The 18,553-nt window shown below is 34.6% G+C and overlaps 1 protein-coding gene across 6 annotated transcripts; it reads right to left on the bottom strand.

Moving 5' to 3' along the window:
• Positions 1-687: 687 nt before the first annotated feature.
• ETAA1 (ETAA1 activator of ATR kinase) lies at positions 688-16,371 on the bottom strand. 6 transcript variants are annotated; one of them, XR_008417876.1, is made up of 8 exons: positions 16,006-16,371; positions 15,483-15,575; positions 14,732-14,860; positions 14,388-14,464; positions 10,639-10,751; positions 8,353-10,385; positions 7,086-7,168; positions 2,526-2,638 (listed from the first exon to the last, which is right to left on the bottom strand). XR_008417876.1 is itself a non-coding variant. In XM_019439601.2 (7 exons), exons 1-7 carry the CDS (start codon positions 16,226-16,228, stop codon positions 2,520-2,522), a joined length of 2,787 nt encoding a protein of 928 aa, XP_019295146.1. In that variant the 5' UTR covers positions 16,229-16,371; the 3' UTR covers positions 688-2,519. The 6 variants fall into 6 exon arrangements, 4 of the variants coding, with proteins under 4 accessions (XP_019295146.1, XP_019295213.1, XP_019295400.1 ...); XR_008417875.1 differs by having other exon boundaries at positions 2,530-2,638; positions 4,790-7,168; XM_019439601.2 differs by lacking the exon at positions 7,086-7,168 and having other exon boundaries at positions 688-2,638.
• Positions 16,372-18,553: the final 2,182 nt, after the last annotated feature.

Here is an 18,553-nt window from a genome sequence, read left to right as displayed (position 1 = left end):
GCCTGCATACCACTGACTCTTTGTGTAATAAGCAACCCAAGTCTTCCTGGGTTCAGGTTTGCCTATATGCAGCAAGAAAGAGTAGTGACAGATGAACTTTATTCTGTAGTAGACTTTCCTGCAATAATGGCATTATCACTGTCAGCTTTTCTATAGCCAGCCTGAGCAGAACTTGAGCTGGAATAGAGCTGCCAGGCCTACCAATTGCCCTTTCTTTGTGTGGAAACAGATTTCATAGAGATTGGAAAGAGCCAAGCCAGAGAAACTACGCAGCCCTCTGTGTGCTCACTGAAGGGCCACTGACTCCACTATTTCCAACAATAGCTAAGAGAAGAATCAGGATAGGAAAGGAGAATTTGAACAGGAGTAACCCTAGAAAACCAATCATGTTCAGGTTGAAATGTGCTGGGCCATTTACTGTTCCACCTACCAGCCATAAGTACTATAAAGTTTCCTTTTAAAAAGTCATCCCTTTAAGAAAACTATTCAGTAAATGGCAGTATAGGCTGTGTGAAAATATGGCAACACTAGGAAGAAAATACAAAATAAGAAATTGTAGAAATATTACCAGGATACATATACACCTGAATAACATACATGACATTACAGGATTGCCCCCATGAAACATCTAAGAAATGTTACCACCATCATCAGAAAGAAATCAATTTCAGTGAGAATGGTCAGGTATGAGTTTCAAAGAAACTGAGATTTATTAGGCTGAGTCTTAAAGAAGGGACAGAATTGGCTAAAGGCATGGGCTATAGAGGAAGCAAATGGCAGGAAGGGAAGAACTTAAACAAAGGAAGAGATATCCAAAGCATAGTAAGAACACAGTGAAGCCACTTTAGAAAAAATAAAGAATCTCAGTTCATCATTTCTTACATAGAAAATTTACCTATATTTATTTAGGGTCTTTATTATATATTTTTGGACAAATAATAAAGGTTACCTAGAATATGTTATTTCACTATATACATGAATATACAATTTTTGAAGTGGTATATCTCTATATAGCAATACCTTAAAATGCATTAATTATATTGATATTATCATATAGCTCTAAGACACCAGAGTAGTGGTGAACATACTAATAAGTGTTTCACATCTATAACTTTCATCAGGTCTCCTAAAGCCATTTAGGATACATAAAGCATTCTTACTGCCCTTATGACTTCCGCTGAGATTTTCAATTCTAGTTTAGAGAATTTTAGACAGGCAAATAGAAACAACAGAGTAATAGAGAAAAACAAATTGGTAAAAGTCAGAAAATTTAATCAAAGGAAAATTTAATAGTTGTAGGAAAACTGAAAAGAGAAAGATTCTCATTTTTATATCATGGAATGATAAAATTCTTTAATACAAGAAACAATGAGATTATTAAACAGACCTTAATGTACTTTTTGTTACTATTTTTTTAGTTTTATACTATGAAATAATTAATGCTCCTACAAACAAGTTATTTTAAATACTGATTAATACTCTGTAGCAATTGGCATAATTGTCTAGGTGTTCATTAGAATGATAGCAATCATTCTAATCACAGAACAGCTTTAACTTGCCTTGTGACTTTCAGAACAGTATCCATTTCTCACCCATACAATAAAGAAGCTGGACCAGATGACATCTAAAGTTTCTGACAATTCTAAATGTTAATATTGCTATATAACTTAGCCAGTCTACTTTCTTTTTTTCTAAACTTCTTAAATCAGCATTTTCCCTAAAATTAGTGGAAGCTTTCCAAAATGCATCATGTTTTAGAAAATTAAAATTAAAATCTATTTCAGACTAGGAATTGAAAATAGCAATTTCCCTACAAATAAATCGAAGTCCTTTATTTCCCACCAACCACGTTTCTAAGAAAATGGAAGTATTTTTAAGATTCAGAAATCTATAAAACCTTTAAGAAACAGTTACTGAAAGTAAGACTAAAAAAAAAATTCTCTAGAGCCTAGGTGGCTCAGTTGGTTAAATATTCGACTTTGGCTCAGGTAATGATCTTGCAATTTGGGAGTTCAAGCCCCACAGTAGGCTCTGTGCTGACAGCTCAGAGCCTGGAGCTTGCTTCAGACTGTATCTCCCTCTCTCTCTGCCCCTCTCCTGCTCGCACTCTGTCTCTCAAAAATAAACATGAAAAAAATTTTTTTTAAAGTCTCATTTCTTAGTAAGATGAAGCTTTGTATTAGGAAGTTATTACAATAAAAAAATTAGCAAATTACCTATTTTTGGATGATCCACAATATTTGAAAAAATAACTCCTTTATTCTGTATAATTTTATACCATAATTACTAACTTTCCTGAATTTCTAAAACGTATATGCAATTACTTTCACATACCTCTTCAAGGAAAGGTTTCATTAACCACTGCAAACACTGATTTATTAAATAAAATAGAAGTCCATGCTTTATAACTCAGCATTAAATTTCTCACAGAGAAATCAAGAAAGAATATTCCCTATCATAGATAGTTATTAACTGTCTTTGTTAAGTCTTCCAAATAATATTTCATAAAAGAAATCAAGTTAAGTGGGAGCTGCCTTTACAGATGATGCCTGTGCTTTGGCCATTCTTCGAACCAGTGCTTCTTGTCTTTTTCTTTGAATTTCTTCAGGAGAATATTTTTTATTTTTCTCTTCTTCCTCTAAAAATTAAACAAAATATAGATATTACTTTTATAGACTACACAGTCATCTTGAACATGAGTTTTAATTTTTTACTTTTATCATCCAGACTTGCCACATTGGTATAACTATTAAATCACACTAAACTACTAAATACGATATTTGATGTACAGATACAGTGTTCTAGGCCAAAAGAAAATCAAGTACTGATCAATCCGTTCCTATTTTATACACCTTTCACAGTGTGATAAAATTCATTTGATTAAAACTGTACATTTTGACTTCCCAGCATATAATTCTTATGAATAAAATCTAATTTACATAATTGACAAATGAGTATTTTTTAAGAACTAGAATTTTATTTTACTTTTTAATTGTCTTAATGCTTTATTTATTTTTGAGAAAGAGAAAGACAGAGTACGAGAGGGGGACAGCACAGAGCCTGATGCAGGGCTCGAACTTGTGAACCATGAGATCATGACCTGAGCCGAAGTCCAATGCCTAATAACATACTGAGCCACCCAGGTATCCCCAAAACCTGGGATTTTAGATGTAATATATAAACTTCAACAGAAAGGTAGTCAAAATATAATGAATTCAAATACCAACACCTTAAATAGTATACATTTACTATAAGCTGTATCAATATTCATGCTAATTTTTTTTCCTCTAGAGAGCTCTAAGATTTTCATTTTAGCCATTCAGGAAAAAATGTTTTAGAGTGATCCAGTGAAATCTATCATGTCAATAAATATATAATTCACTGTCAGATGTTTTTATTTGGAGGACACATTTTATATAAACATTAGAAAATTATTTCAGGGGCACGTGAGTGGCTCAGTTGGTTGAATGTCCAACTTTGGCTCAAGTTATGATCTCATGGTTCAGTTTGTGAGTTTGAGCCCTGCATAGGGCTCTCTGCTGTCAGTACAGAGCTGGCTTCTGATCCTCTTTCCCCCTTTCTCTGTCTGCCCCTCCCTGAGTCATGCTCACTATCTCTCTTTCTCTCTAGTAAATAAACATTAAAAATATTTTAAAAAGATTATTTCAAAGAGCATTAATATCTGAATGAAAACTTCAATTCGAATGTCTTTTTAATATATAAAAATGTGAAGCATTCTGACATTCCTATGCAGCATATTTTAGTATGCTTTTAGTATACTTTAGGTAAATGTACTATAAAATAAACAATGTGTTTTAAATTAAGTAAATGAAAATAAAATTAAGTTTGATTTTAGTAACATCCAATTCTACCTCTGCCAAAATACTGAGTTCTAATAAAATGAATTTAATTCCAGAGTTAAGTCACTTTGAGCTAAAATATTAGATTATCTATGTAATGCTAATAAGAATCAAACTTTGAAATTAGCAAACATATTTTCTCATTTAAATGATGTTTGAAAATTAAGACCATCATATTTAAGCAACCTTGTATTGGTAAAACTGTTTATGTTGTAAAATCTGTCTCTCATAGAATAACAATCTGTAGTACTGTTGGCAGAGAAATATTATTTACACTAACATCTAGACACAGGTTTAGAATTTGTTCTAAGACATTTCTCTTATTACCTAAGGGAGATTATTTGTCCAAAATAGATTATCTGTCTCCCCTTCCTTTCTTGGTATAATTGGAAATGGGAGAGGGTATTCAGGGTAAGAGAGAAATATTTCAGATAAACTCCCTAGATGACTCTGATGACTTATTTCCTAAACTTATTACCTCACAGATTTGTAGCTATTTCTCCCTATAGAAAGATGCTACAAGATACTTTATAATTAGCTTGACTAATCATCTAATATTTTAGTCTCAAAGCTGAGAAATACAAGAAACTCAGAATTCACACATACACAGTTGCATTCAATTGACCACAAGTTTGGAAGGAAAACAGATTAATAATCCATGACAGCAGAAAAGAACATAGCTCCCTAAAACTGGGTTTACAACTAACATGGTGAAATTCTTGGAAAAATAATTTCAAATGATATAAAGTCACACCATGAAAATTTGATTTAGAGAGAGTCACCCTTTTCTCTCATCAGCCCTTCCTTTAGCTCATTCTGCAATAAACATACATGGCAAAGTTTCAAACTATTTCAAGGTACAAAGCAAGAGTGGCTCTTTTTTTTTTTTTTTTTAAATGTTGGTTTATTTTTGAGAGAGAGATACAGACCATGATCAAGGGCAGAGAGAGGAGACACAGATTCTGAAACAGCACACAGCCTGATGCAGGGCTTGAGCCTAAGTCTGACACTCAACCGACTGAGCCACCCAGGCGCCCTAAGAGTGGCTCTTCTTAATCTTTATTATAAGGCAGAAATCAGGAAGAAAAAAAAAATTCTGTAAAGGGCCAGAAAGTTAATATATTAACCTCTGAAGGTCATATGGTCTCTTGTTGCAACTCTTCAGCTCTGTTATTGTAGCATGAAAACAGCCATGGACAATATAAATGATGTGACTGTGTTCAAACAAAACTTAGTTTATGGACAATGAAATCTGAATTCTATGTAATTTTCAAAGGTCATGAAATATTACTTTTCTCTTGATTTCCTCAACTATTTAAAATGTGAAAAACATCTTAGCATGCTGGCTGCATAAAAACAGGCTCTGGGCTGGATGTGGATGGGCCATGGTTTACCAAACCCTGCCTTAAAACAAGGGTTAAATGGGTTTTGTTTCAAAGATGTTCTCTAGAAAGTAGCTTGCTACAAAACAAAGTAAAATAAAGTGGAAACAATAGAAAATAGAAGATTAATGTTAATTAGAAGATTAGGTACTATCAGTAAATTTAAAAAAATTGATAAGATAAACTGAAAGGCAGATTATCCACTCATAAAATATGCAGATAAGGTAGTAGATAGTTTTGGGAAAACTCAAATATTCCAGAGAGATCTTTAGTACTCTTTAACATAATTATAACTGTATTTACATAATTTCATGTTGAGAGTTTGGTCCAATTAAATACATTTACTTAAATATAAACTTAAATTATTTAAATGATTTATTTAAATAAAAATAAAAATTATAGATTAACGACAATTTTTAAAGTTTCAAAATATCTAGGCTATAATATAGGGAAATATTAATTGTTGGTGTTGATAAGAATATAAATTGATGAAACTTTTTGGGAAGATTTAATGACATCCACTAAACTTCAAAACATTCTTACATCAATTTTTCAGTAATTAACAGATACAATCACAGGAGCATGCAGAAATTTATGTAGAAGTATATTCACTGGAGTATTGTTTGTAATGTAAAAAATGCAACCAAACTGAACTTCCTGTCAATAGAGAGGCAGTTAAATAAATCAAGGTACATCCATATAATGACATACTATACAGTCATTAAAAGGACTGAAGCAAAACTATACATAGAACTGGAAAAGAGGGGTGCCTGGGTGGCTCAGTCAGTTAAGCATCCGACTTCGGCTCAGGCCATGATCTCACGGTACATGGGTTTGAGCCCTGTGTTGGGCTCTGTGCTGACAGCTCAGAGCCTGGAGCCTGCTTCAGATTCTGTGTCTCCTTCTCTGCCCCTTTGCCCTTCACCAAATTGCACTCTGTCTCTCTCTCTCTCTCTCTCAAAAATAAATAAACATTACAAAAAAAAAAAAAAACAAAACAAAACTGGAAAAGATAGCTATGTTAAGTGAAGGCAAAACCAAGTTGCCAAATAGTAGGTACATAGCATATAATTCCATCTGATAGATGTATAGGCATACACACACACACACACACACACACACACACACACACGGACATTTTTATATGCACAGAAAATGTTAAATGATGTATTCTAAACTGTTAGCTATGGTTTTTCTGAGGCATGGCTGTGCAAAAAGAAAAACTGAGAATTTAATTTTTCACTTCAAATTAATTTACTCTGCTTTCTTTCTTCTTAAACAACGAGCATATTACTGTTACGAGTAAAAAAAAAAAAAAAAGATCACTTAAATAGGAAAGTTGAGCAGTAATGCCAACAAAAGCACCATCTAGAATCTAAACACAAAACAATGATGTAATGTTAAAAGAAGATAAAATCTCCCTCACCTTATTAGCATTGATCTACATAATAGATAAAAATCCTAATATTAGCCCGAAGTGAGGGAGACTGATTAAAAAACATCTGTAATTACAAGCTAGCATAGTAAATGCTATAACAGAAGTTAAAGCTGGGTATTGGAGAAACCCAGAGAAAGTGAACCTAAATTATTGAGCTGAATAAAAACATACTGTGTTTTAAAGGACAAATGGAAAATGGCCAGGCAGATTTGGTATATGCATGTGGGGGTACTATGTTTCGGTGAAGGAAATAGCATCTGTAAAAATGTAAGGCTGTGAGAAAGAACTGGACATTAAGAAGTACAAGTAGTTATGCCAGATACAGTGCCTTTTAAAAAAGATTACAGTATCAGTGAATAACAGGTTTTTCACATTATACTACATGGTATTCATTCAGATACTTACTAAACATCTTCTATGTGGGAGATGCTGTGGTAGGTCTAGGTATTCACAGATAAGACAGACAATAATCAATACTTAATTGCAAACTGTGATAAAAGAAGTAAGAGAGATGATGGAAAATGACAAGGAAAAGACCTATAGATTGTTCAAGGAAGGTCTCTGTGAGAAGGTCATACTTAAACTGAGACCTAAGGATAAAAAAGCACCAACCAAAAGACGGATGGGGGTGGGGAGAAGGGGAGACAAACATCAGGAAGAAATAGTTTTAGTTGGGAACAGCATAGTCAGAGCTCCTGAACTAGGAAAGAAACTATGCTGTTTGAGAACTGAAAGACAGCTAATGTAACTGAAACTTACTTAGTAGGTGAGGTAAAAAAGAAGGTAGGCAGGCAAGGAATGATAATCCAGGGCCTTGTAGATCAGTGTAAAGTTGGAATATTATTTGAAAGATGATGGCCATCATTGAAGGCTGTGGTTAAGCACAAGAATGCCATGTTTGCCTATTTGTTTTTAAAAATTAAAAAAATTTTTAAAATTTGTTTAAAAAATTGTTTTTAAAAAAATTTGTTTTCAAAAAAAATTTGTTTTTAAAAATTAAAAAAAACAGTCTCTACGGTTTGGAGACTAGAGCTGAAAAGAGACAGATAAAAGAACTGCAGGAATCTAGTCAAGAAATGTTAGCTTGGATAAGGGTAGTAGAGGTTGAGTGAGGAAAATGGACAATTTTAAGATGTATTTTTCTGAGATAGAAACAATGCAACTTGATAGAATTGTGGGAGAGGAATCAGAAAAATCAAAGATGACAGGCTGTACTGAGTAAGCAAACTGCAATTCTAACCATCACAGCAAATGTGTTTAATTAGAATGCTCTGAATTTTCAAATATTGCTCACCTCAATGTTCTGCTAAACATAGGAGTATGAATGAAGTTTTAAAACAATGAGATATTTAGTAAACATAATCTCTTGGAAATAGATCTAAAAGTACAATTTCCTAGTAAATAATTCAGAAAACATTCAACAAATATTTATTGAATACCTACTATATGCTAGTCACTGAATTAAAAGCTGGGAAAGAATCTGATGCAGTCTTTTGAAAACATAAATCACCCCTCTTTGTATATTACAGCATAATTATTCCTAAGAGTCACTTTAAGAATTCTAGTTAAATGTCATACTTTTTCAATCTTACATGTTACACAAATTCGATACAACAAATAACTAGGTTAGCTACTTTCCCAGGTGATAATTTTCAAACTACTTTATACATACCTTTTGAAGGCTGTTTCAAAGATTCAGAACGTTTCACCAAACACTGTTGTTGAATAGCCCTCCCACAAAACGAGTGGACAGGAGTTTTATTTTTCTCCAAACCCTGTGTAATTTTGGTATCAGAAATACTTCCTGGTAGACAATTTTGATTAAACTGGGAAAGAATTTGAGAATTTTTCATCTTTGTAAATGTATACTTAGGAAATCTAACTGTTCTGTTAAGGCCACTCTGATCTCCATCTCTTGTGCTCCTATGGGACAGATGCTGAGTACTTAATTTCTTCTTATAAGTAGCAGTTTCTGTATTCCTATAATCTGAACTCACATTCAAACTTGAACTTCCCATAAGAACTGACTGTGGACTTTTCACTTGTATTGGAACATCAGTGTTATTCCAGGAGAAATGCAGATTATTGATATGACAATTTGAGTTCTTGGAGTATATTGTCAAATTTGTTGTAGCACCTAAAAAACTTGGAGAATTTCCACAGATTTCCCTTTTATCCATCTTCACTGGTTTATTTAATTGTGAGCTATTTGTGAAAGATGTGTGCCCTGAAATGCTGCTGAGATTCAAATGTTTTGATTGCACCAACTGACTTTCTTGTTTAGATGTAGTAAATATGTTTTTGGCTCCATGTTTGGAACTATTATTGATCTCAAGTGTACTTTCTGGTATCTTGCTGCCCTTTCTAATGTCTTGTTGCTGAGTTAGTCTTTCAATATCATCACATGCTTGGTATAATAAATCATCATCTACATCATCTGCTTCCCAGGTATTCTCTAATTGATGGCATGCTTTAACAATTTCATTGGCAAATGATGGATCATTCCAGTCATCAAAGAAAGAACCTAACTTTGATGCATTAGTCTGATTTGTATTATAAACACTGGTTTCATTGCCCAAAGTTGCAGAGCCAAAAGGATTTATATTAGCAGGTGCTTTAAAAGACTGATTAAAAATGGACTTATTTTCTTCTTCATTAGAATATCCTGTGTTCAAAGTAGACTTTTCAAAAGTATTTACGTTAGAAGTAAATTTAGTATGCATATCTTTTACTTTTGTCAGATTAGATGCAACTGAACAGTCTTGAACAATTTTATTGAAAGATTTCTCAAGTTTCATTATATATCCACTGGATGGCAATTTGTTTGGTTCATCATTTGGATTTAGTGAAAAACTGTATTTTCCAGAATCTATTAATTCCTTGTTATGTGTCTTTGAAGGGAGATCTTGTACAATTTTTGAATCCCTTAACCTGGCACCTAGGCTTGTATTCATTCTTGACTTATGTTTATCACACTTATTGTTAAAGTTACAAATACTCTTTTGATCAGCAACCTGGGCTCTTTTAGGAGCTGGGGAAAGTTCATACATTTTGACGTTTTGCATAACAAAAGGTTCATTATTTAGTAAGTTTTCCCAATCATCCTCAAAATCACTGGTAGGAAATGCATCAAGGTGTTTATTAAAAGCTTCTGGCTTCTCAGTGTAGGAAGTCACACATGGATTTGTCATTCCAAGAGTATCTACTTGACAAGAAAGTGATCCTGGGGTTTTATCTGGCAGTTTTTCAGTGACCAGAGTTTCATTAGTAATGATTTTCTCCTTTTTCAAAGCGCTTTTCTTTCCAAAGGTAGTATTACTTGTGTTCAAAAAAGCATCTGACAGATCTTGGCTGAACTGTCCACTACATTTCTGAGTAGAGCCATCAAAAATGGCATTAAAGGCTGCTTCAGCATTTTGGTCAAATGGCTTCTGACTGCTATTTTGATCATTTATCTCAGACATTTTGGTGTTTTCTTCCATTGGGTTCTTCATTATAGCATTATCTATTTCTGGAACTATATCATGTAATAACTGCATCTGTACATTATCTTTATAATTACTGAAAGTCTCTGCTTCTGAAATTGTCTGGATAAAATCATGATTTCTCTTCTTTTGCTCTTGAATCACATCTAGCTCTTCCATATTTTTATCAAATTGCTTAGCCAATTTCATAAGTTCTTCCTCTTGATTTTGTGTTTTCAACCTATTAAACATTTAAAAAGTCATAATTAAGAAAGCTTCTAAGAGTCATTATAAATATTCAGTTGTTATCAAACATATTTTAATATATTAAAACTCAAAATTTCAACACAATTATTTTAAGTCTAAAGTTTTACATGTCAAAACTGAAAAAAGTAATTTATAAATATTTTAATAGATTTACAAAATCAAAGCAGAGTATTATTAAATATATTTACTCCACTGAATGTCAGAAAAGCTGAAAAGTTTGAACTTACTTTGTGCAGCTGATTTTTGTTCTTGATTTGCCTTTTGCTACACTAGGAGTACAAGGAATAGCAGAAGCACCAATCCACATGCCTAGCATGGAGTTTGTTGTTGGTTTTTCATCCTTTGGCAGAAGGGAAAAGAGATATGTTTACAAAGGAAGGAAAGAAGGGAAGGAGGGGGAGGGAGAGGGAGGGAAAAGGAGGGAGAGGGAAAGGGAGAGAAAGAAAAGAAAGAAAGGGAAAGGAAGGAAGAAAAAAAGAAAAGAAAAAGAAAGAAAGGGAAAGGAAGGAAGAAAAGAAAAAAAGAAAAGAGAAAGAAAGAAAGAAAGAAAGAAAGAAAGAAAGAAAGAAAGAAAGAAAGAAAGAAAAACTAACTACATTGAATCATCTTCCTAAAGCAATAAACTGTGGTAAGGTGATAGTTTACTAAACAAGCACAGAACAATGAGAAGTTGGAGGATGGCAATAACAAGTTGCAAGAAGTGATCCATTTATGTTTCAGGAAATGAAAATATTCAGAATTTGTATTTCCTTATTTTCAAAAAAAAATTAAGTTCTAAGAATTTAACAAGTGCATATTTAATGGCAAAGGCATAGTTATTATCAAAAGAAAACTGACTTCCTAAGAATAGAGATTCATATGGAATTCTTTCTGTATCACCTGATTCTCCATATTTTCACTATCCCCATCATAATCTTTATCTAAAGTTGGACAATCCATGTTGACCTGAATTGGGAACACTTAGAATTCAGGTCAACAGGACTGCACTAACTCACAAATGAGTTAGAAAGTGCAAGGTTAGAACTAATGCTAAGAATAAGGTAGGAATAAGAACAAAAATAAGTAGAGAAAGGAGAAAGAGAAGTTTGACCACTATGATGGATAGGAAAAAGCCATTTTAATCCTGGATATTTTTGCTATGTCTTTCAGTCATCTGATCAAGCGAAAAATTAGAAAATGAGTTTATTCATTAGTTACAAACCAAACCAACAAATCAAATAGGTTAACCATTTTCTACTCTATTTTTGTACTTAGAATGAACACAGTACTCAGAATGAACATAATATCACACAAGGTAAAAATAATCTTATCACTAGATTATAGGATACTTGAAGGCATGGAATGATCTTATGATTATTATAGTTCAGCATCTAACAAAATGCTAGGCATAAAGAATATATCAGTTTACATTTATTTGCTAGGTTTAGGTGAAAAGATCCCTACAACTTGATACTTTAAAATCCTCAATCAACAAGCAGTTTAGCAGTTTTGTTAGATGTCCACTTGAACCTAGTAGATTTTAGTTTCAAAAAATACTCCAGTAAATCAGTAAGTTTACTTTTAGACTCTATATATTTCCACTTTTGCTTCAACAACCTTGAATTTAGGGAAAATAACATTCTTAATGATTTAATTATGGGCACTTTGTCCATTTACCAAGTATTTTAAAATTAATTGACTTTTTTAGAGAATAAAGGTAGGACAGCTTTATATGTCCAATTTTATGTATACAAGGGCCCTTGTATGTTTTTATATTAATTATATTTTTAAAATGTCTTTAATAAGAATTGCATAATTCATTGATTTCCAACTACAATCCAGGTGCTATAAGGTATCTGAACATATTACTTCATTTACTCCTATATACAGTGTGTAGTTGTATAAAAATGATGAAAAAATATACATCTTCAAACAAACACCATATGAAAAGTATCCCTGAAGAAAGTGAAATGATTGTCCACTGAATATGGAAGTACATATTTTAAAAAAATGTCACCTCTGAAAATACCAAGGTGACTTGAATAACTATTTGAGGGGGTAACTCACCTAAAAATAAAAAGCATGATTATGTCATTATGAGAACATGTCAGTCTTTTTAAAAGACCTTGATACTACCAAATATCTATAGCCTTTAAAAGTGCTTAGTTGAAAAAAGTAACATTTAAAAGCAACTAATTTCACTGTATTTTTTCTTATATACAAGTTACGACTTGCATATTGTTGCCACTTCTTTATGTGAGCTATTATTTCCAGCCCACTTAGGTAAAGGGTCCAGTAATTTATTCAACTACCTTTTTATCACAATTTAAGCTGACCAGCCCAAACACATTTTATATGCTTCTTTCATGTGAAACCCACAACTAATGAAGATCTATTGTTAACTTATGAAGTAAATAGTATCGTGGCATAAAAGCTATTTAACTACTGAACCATATGTAAAATGAATTTCTATGACATGCCAAACATGGAATGCAGAGCTAGTAGCAACATAGTTGTTTTGACTGTGCTAACTGTAATTTCAGATGTTTTATAGCCACTAAAGAAAACTTTATTTCCTGTCTCCTTCACCTGGATGATGGTGATTCCTTGTAACCACACTTTGGGCCAGTGCCATCTATTGTTTACCATAAACAATAAACCCTTGATAAGGGTATGTCAAGGAAAAAATCCCAAACTAAAATGTTTTCTAGACTTAAATATTGTTAAATAAGAAAAAGAGAGAGAAGAGGATCAAAACGGAGGTTGACTTAAACTTTATATTTCTTTCTTTTTTTTTTTTTTAAAGTTTATTTACTTTGAGAAAGAAAGATAAAGCGTGAGCAGGGCAGGGGCAGAGAGAGGGAGAGAGAACCCAAGCAGACTCCATGCAGTCAGCAGAACGCCATGCAGGGCTTGATCCCATAAGCACAAGATCATGACCTGAGCCAAAACTAAGAATCAGAAGCTTAGCTTAACCAACTGAGCCACCCAGACACCCCTAAACTTGTATTTCTATTTCATTCAAGCAGTACAGGAACTGAAACAAAGAGAAAGAAACTTTTGAAGATGATTCTATGATAGCAAATAACTATCATAAACTATAACACAACCTTACATTTATAGTGCTCTTTAGTTTACAAAGAATTTTTAACTAATTTATTCCTCCTAATAGTCCAATGGAGAGGGCAAGACAAGTACTAATTCTAGTTTATATCTGAATGAAGTTCTGAGAACTTAAGTGATTTGCATATGGTCACTCAGTTTAGGAGGTGGACTCAGAACTGACTCCAAATCTAGTGTTCTTTCCACTTTTATGAATGTTGCTCAATGATCTTATTAGTCCACAAGTATTAAGAAGAGCAATTTTAATGGGGAAAAAGTAGGCTGTAGACCGTAAACAAATACCACTCACAAAAAACTTAAAAGTTTAAATTTTTATTTTTTGATTCTATTATTTTAGTAACGTTAAAAATGAGGCCATATATGGTTGAACAACATTAAAATAAGCACAGGGGCACCTGGGTGGCTCAGTCGGTTGGGTGTCTGACTTCAGGTCATGATATCACGGTTTGTGAGTTCAAGCCCCGCATCAGGCTCTGTGCTGACAGCTCAGAGCCTGGAGCCTGTTTCAGATTCTGTGTCTCCCTCTCGCTCTCTGCCCCTCCCCCACTCACACTCTGACTCTCTCTCAAAACTGAATAAAAGTTAAAAAAAAAAATTATAAAAAAAATAAACGCAAAGCTCTAGTCGAATTTCATCACTAAAAAAATTAAAGTAAGATACATTCTTAGGAAAATATATATTACCAATTATACATTATGTCCCTTTTTTCAAAACCTACATTTCAGTAGTAGAAAAGGTAAAAGTAACCTTTAACTGCTCTATTTTCAGAAGAACTGTAAAAGACCAAATTTTTCTCATCCAAGTGAACTATATGTGGGCCTAGTAGCATAATTTTCACGGTTTTTAAATAAACTACAAACCTAGTGATATTTACCTGAGGAGCAATACGATTAACAATATGTGAGATTTCATCACTATCAGTAGTGTAAATCTGTTTTCTTCTTCCTTTACCTAAAGAAACAAAAACATTTCTATAAACTGTAAACAAAAAACTTAATTTTTAAAAACAGCAGTCACTTCTTAGAAAACAATTTTAATTAGCATGGCTTAGATCACTGTGCACTGACATCACAAGCATATCATAACAATCACGGAAGATTCTCAAAAAACTTCTGTTGTATAAAGTTCCTGCTACTACCTGACTGAAATTCTATAGTTAAATCCTAATCATTTACCAAATATTTACCCAGATAAAAATGCTAATTAATAATAAATTACCTAACTGTTTTGTCATTGGAGAATTTTGATCCCAAAAGATATCATTCTGTCCATCTGGATCATTAGGAGAACTGAAGGTAGATGACAATAAATCCATTTTCAGCACTCTCTTTGGTGTTTCATACCTTTCTAAGTAAAATAAGATTAAAAAACAATTGTTGCATTGCAAAGCATCACTTTACTTCATAATACCCCAATGTCAAATATCCCTTAGATTACTTTTTATGGTACAATTATAAAATTTTCTCCCTGAGATGATATTACTCTAACCACAACTGAAATATTTCACATAAAAATCCTTGTAATACTTGACAAATTTGACATTGTAAATAGCAAGTATTTTAAGATAGACTAGTAGCTCTATGAATGTGTAACAGTGTATGATCTAATCACTTCATTCATTACCACTGGAACTTGGGAGGCTTTGGGAACCACCTATAATTTATAGATATATTTCAAAAACCAAACGGCTCCCAGCAGTAAAAGTCTGTTTAGCCCTCTTTCATCAACTCTATCCTACTTACACCAATTACTTTAAAAAGCTTTAACGACCCATTTCTTGGTTAGTTTTGCCTAGTTACACTTTTACATTTCTACAAAGAAATGTTGTTGTTCTTTCCAAAACTGCTTTATGAGAGTAAACTAAAGACAAGGTAACAAAAGCCGACTTTTAAGAACACAATTTGTTGGAAGTGCAGTGCCTACCAGGATTTATTAGAAATCCTTAAAAAATGGAACACCAACAACTGACCAGAATATTCGGGGGCCCTTAGTTTCCTACTTTGAGGGCCAGCATACACAGGAACTTCCGGCTTATTCGTAATGAGGTGAGACATCACCAAAGCTTTGAGGAAAGAGATAGATACGGCTTTTCATATGACCCCTCCACTTAAGCAAGTCAGGGCAAAAGTTTAAGTGGGGAGGGGAATAAGTCTCCTGGGAGCAAGGTGAAGGCAGCAAGTCTATCCGACGGCTCTCCTCACTCTGCCACTGCTGACTGGAGGAGCAGCCTAGAAATAGCCGCCCTTCCTCAAACAGGTAAATCACAGGACCTATTTCTGTAGCGGCGGCAAGGGAGTGGTCAAACCGAACGGGGCAGAGCTCAAACTCGGGGGTAGTGGCGTCGTGTTCCTTTCGGATTCACGAGGGGAGAAGCCCAGAGAAAGGAAACACTTCAGACTCCACCCCCACCCGCACCCCAGGTTTCTCCTTGGCAAGCGGGCTGTGGGGCTGCAGCGCACAAGCCCGGAGAGGCCGCGTTGCCGACGTCTCACCCTCGGGGTTACTTTTACTGCACGAAGCGGCTGCTGGAGGCTGCTCTTGTCGTGGCACGGGCCGGGGAGACCTCTCTCCGGCCCTGCGGAGCCCTGAGCCGCGGGCCGACCTCAGCCGCCTCTTCCCTGGCTCGACCACCGAGCTGCATTCCTCAGCCGCCGCCGCTTTGGGCGGCGTGCTCTTCAGGCCAGGGCTGTCCCCATGTTTCCTTCGCCGACTCATTGCCTATAACCCCCCTCCGCCAGCCGCTCCTCCTTTCACATTTTGTAACGGGAGGAGTAAAGCAATGAAACTACAAGCGGGTCTCCGCGCCAACGGCCGCCGCCATTTTGGCCGATGGGGCGCTCGTAAGAGGCGGCCGCTGATTGGCTGCGTCCGGGCGCGGGGTGGAGCGGTCAGGGTGCCAGGGCTGGGCGCTTCCGCAGCCCGCCTCCAAGACCGCTAGGCTCTGCTAGTTCTCCTGGGATTGGAAGTGATTGTAAAAGGGGCAGTGATCTGGTCGCAGCGTGAGCGCCTGTGAGGTGGAAAGGAAATGGAGTGTACTGGCATCTCTTTACTGAATTGACGACAGGAATTACACATTACTCAGATTTAGATTATTGTGGGTTTTATTATTTTAAAGAAGAGGTAATTAGGAAGGAAAAATTAAGCTATTTTTTCATAGGTGATATGTGCTTAGAAAAATCCAAAAACTGGGGTGTCTGGGTGGCTCAGTCGGTTAAGCATCTGGCTTGGGCTCAGGTCATGATCTCTGGGTCTGTAAGTTCGAGCCCCTTGCCGGTCTCTGTGCTGACAGCTGAGAGCTTGGAGCCTACTTCAGCTTGTCTCCCTCGCTCTCTGCCCCTCTGCCGCTCATGCTCTCTCTCTGTCTCTCAAAAATAAATAAACGTTAAAAAAGAAAGAAAAATCCAAAAACTGTAGGAAAATTATTAAATTTGTAAATTAATGTAACGGAATTGCAGGTACGAAGTAAATATTCAAAGATCGGTTATGATTGAATATATTGGGAACAAGCATAACATTGATTTTTAAAGAACTGTGATTTCTAATAGCATACAAAATATCAAATAACTAAAAATAAATTTAACCAAAATTGCAACACCCCTACAGAGAATTATGAAATATTTTTGAAAGAAATTGATGACCTAACTACAGTTGACCCTTGAGTATGACAAATGTTAGGGGTGCTGACCCCTGCACAGTTGAAAATTTACTGTAACATTTGGTTCCTCCCAAACTTGTATCAGCCTGATGTTGATTAGATGCCTTTCAATAACATGAAGCTGATTAACACATATTTTGTATGTTATTTGTATTATGTACTGTATTACAATAAAGTAAGCTGTAGAAAAGAAAGCAGTATTAAGAAAATGGTAAGGAAAATACATTATAGTATTGTCTTTATAAAAAAACAAAAACAAAAAACTATATGAGTGGACCTGCACAGTTCAAACCCATGTTGTTCAAGGGTCAACTATGAATGGAGGATTACACCATATTCATGGATTGTGAGAGTCAATATTGTTATGTCAGTTCTTCCCAAATTGATTCTATGCAAATCCATTCAAAATTGCTGTGGGTGTATGTGTGTAGGTTTGTGGATATGGGTGTGTGTGAGTGTGTAATATGACAAGTTTATTTTAAAATGTATGGAAATGCAAAGCACCAAAAATACCCAAGAAACTTAAAAAAAAAAAAATCCAAGAAATTCTTGAAGGTCCCTTGAAGATTAATAAAGTTGGATATGTACCCTGTATCAAGACCTATAAAGTTATGGTAATTAAGACATTGTGGCAATGGTGAAAGGAGAGGCAAACATGAAAGAAACAGGATAGATGGCTCAGAAACAGACCTTTACATAAATGGACACTAGATTTAAGACAAAGATGACACTTCCAAGCAGTGGGACGAGGACTTTTTGATAATAAATAGTGCTTGGGTGATTTGATATTCACTTGGGGGAAAGAAAAGAAACTTAGCCTCTACCTCAAACCATACTCCAAATCATGTGCAAGGTGATTATATATTTAATTGTAGAAGATAAAATAATTAGTGTTCTAGGAGATGATATAAATTGTCTTAATGACAGGAATGATCTTTAAATTAAAGAAAAATGTCACCAATTATAAAGGAAATATATATGTATAATTTTGATTACATTAAATTGATAACTGGAGAACTTCGGTCTATCGGAAGACAACATTAGGGAATGAAAGGCAAGGCACAGATTGGAAGAAGATATTTACCAGATGCCAAATTAGGGCCCATATGTAAAATATATGAAGAACTGATATAAATCACTGAGAAAATGATTGACCACCAATAAGAAAAACAGGTCAGATACTTTAGCCTGCTCTCCCAAAGAAAATCTCAGTGATCAACAAACTTGTATAAAGGTGCTCAACCTCATTTGTAATGAGGAAAATGAAAAATTAAAACCCTAACATTATATTCCTCAACACCCATCAGAATGGTTAAAATCAAGAAAACTGTCAATAGTGGTGGCGTCAAGGAAGGGAACCAGAGAAGAGACTGTAGCACTAGCCA

The sequence above is a fragment of the Panthera pardus genome, unplaced genomic scaffold (assembly GCF_024362965.1).
Source record: "Panthera pardus isolate Hobbes unplaced genomic scaffold, ASM2436296v1 HiC_scaffold_25, whole genome shotgun sequence".
Lineage (NCBI taxonomy): Eukaryota > Metazoa > Chordata > Mammalia > Carnivora > Felidae > Panthera > Panthera pardus.
This window is presented reverse-complemented; position numbering and strand designations above follow the sequence as displayed.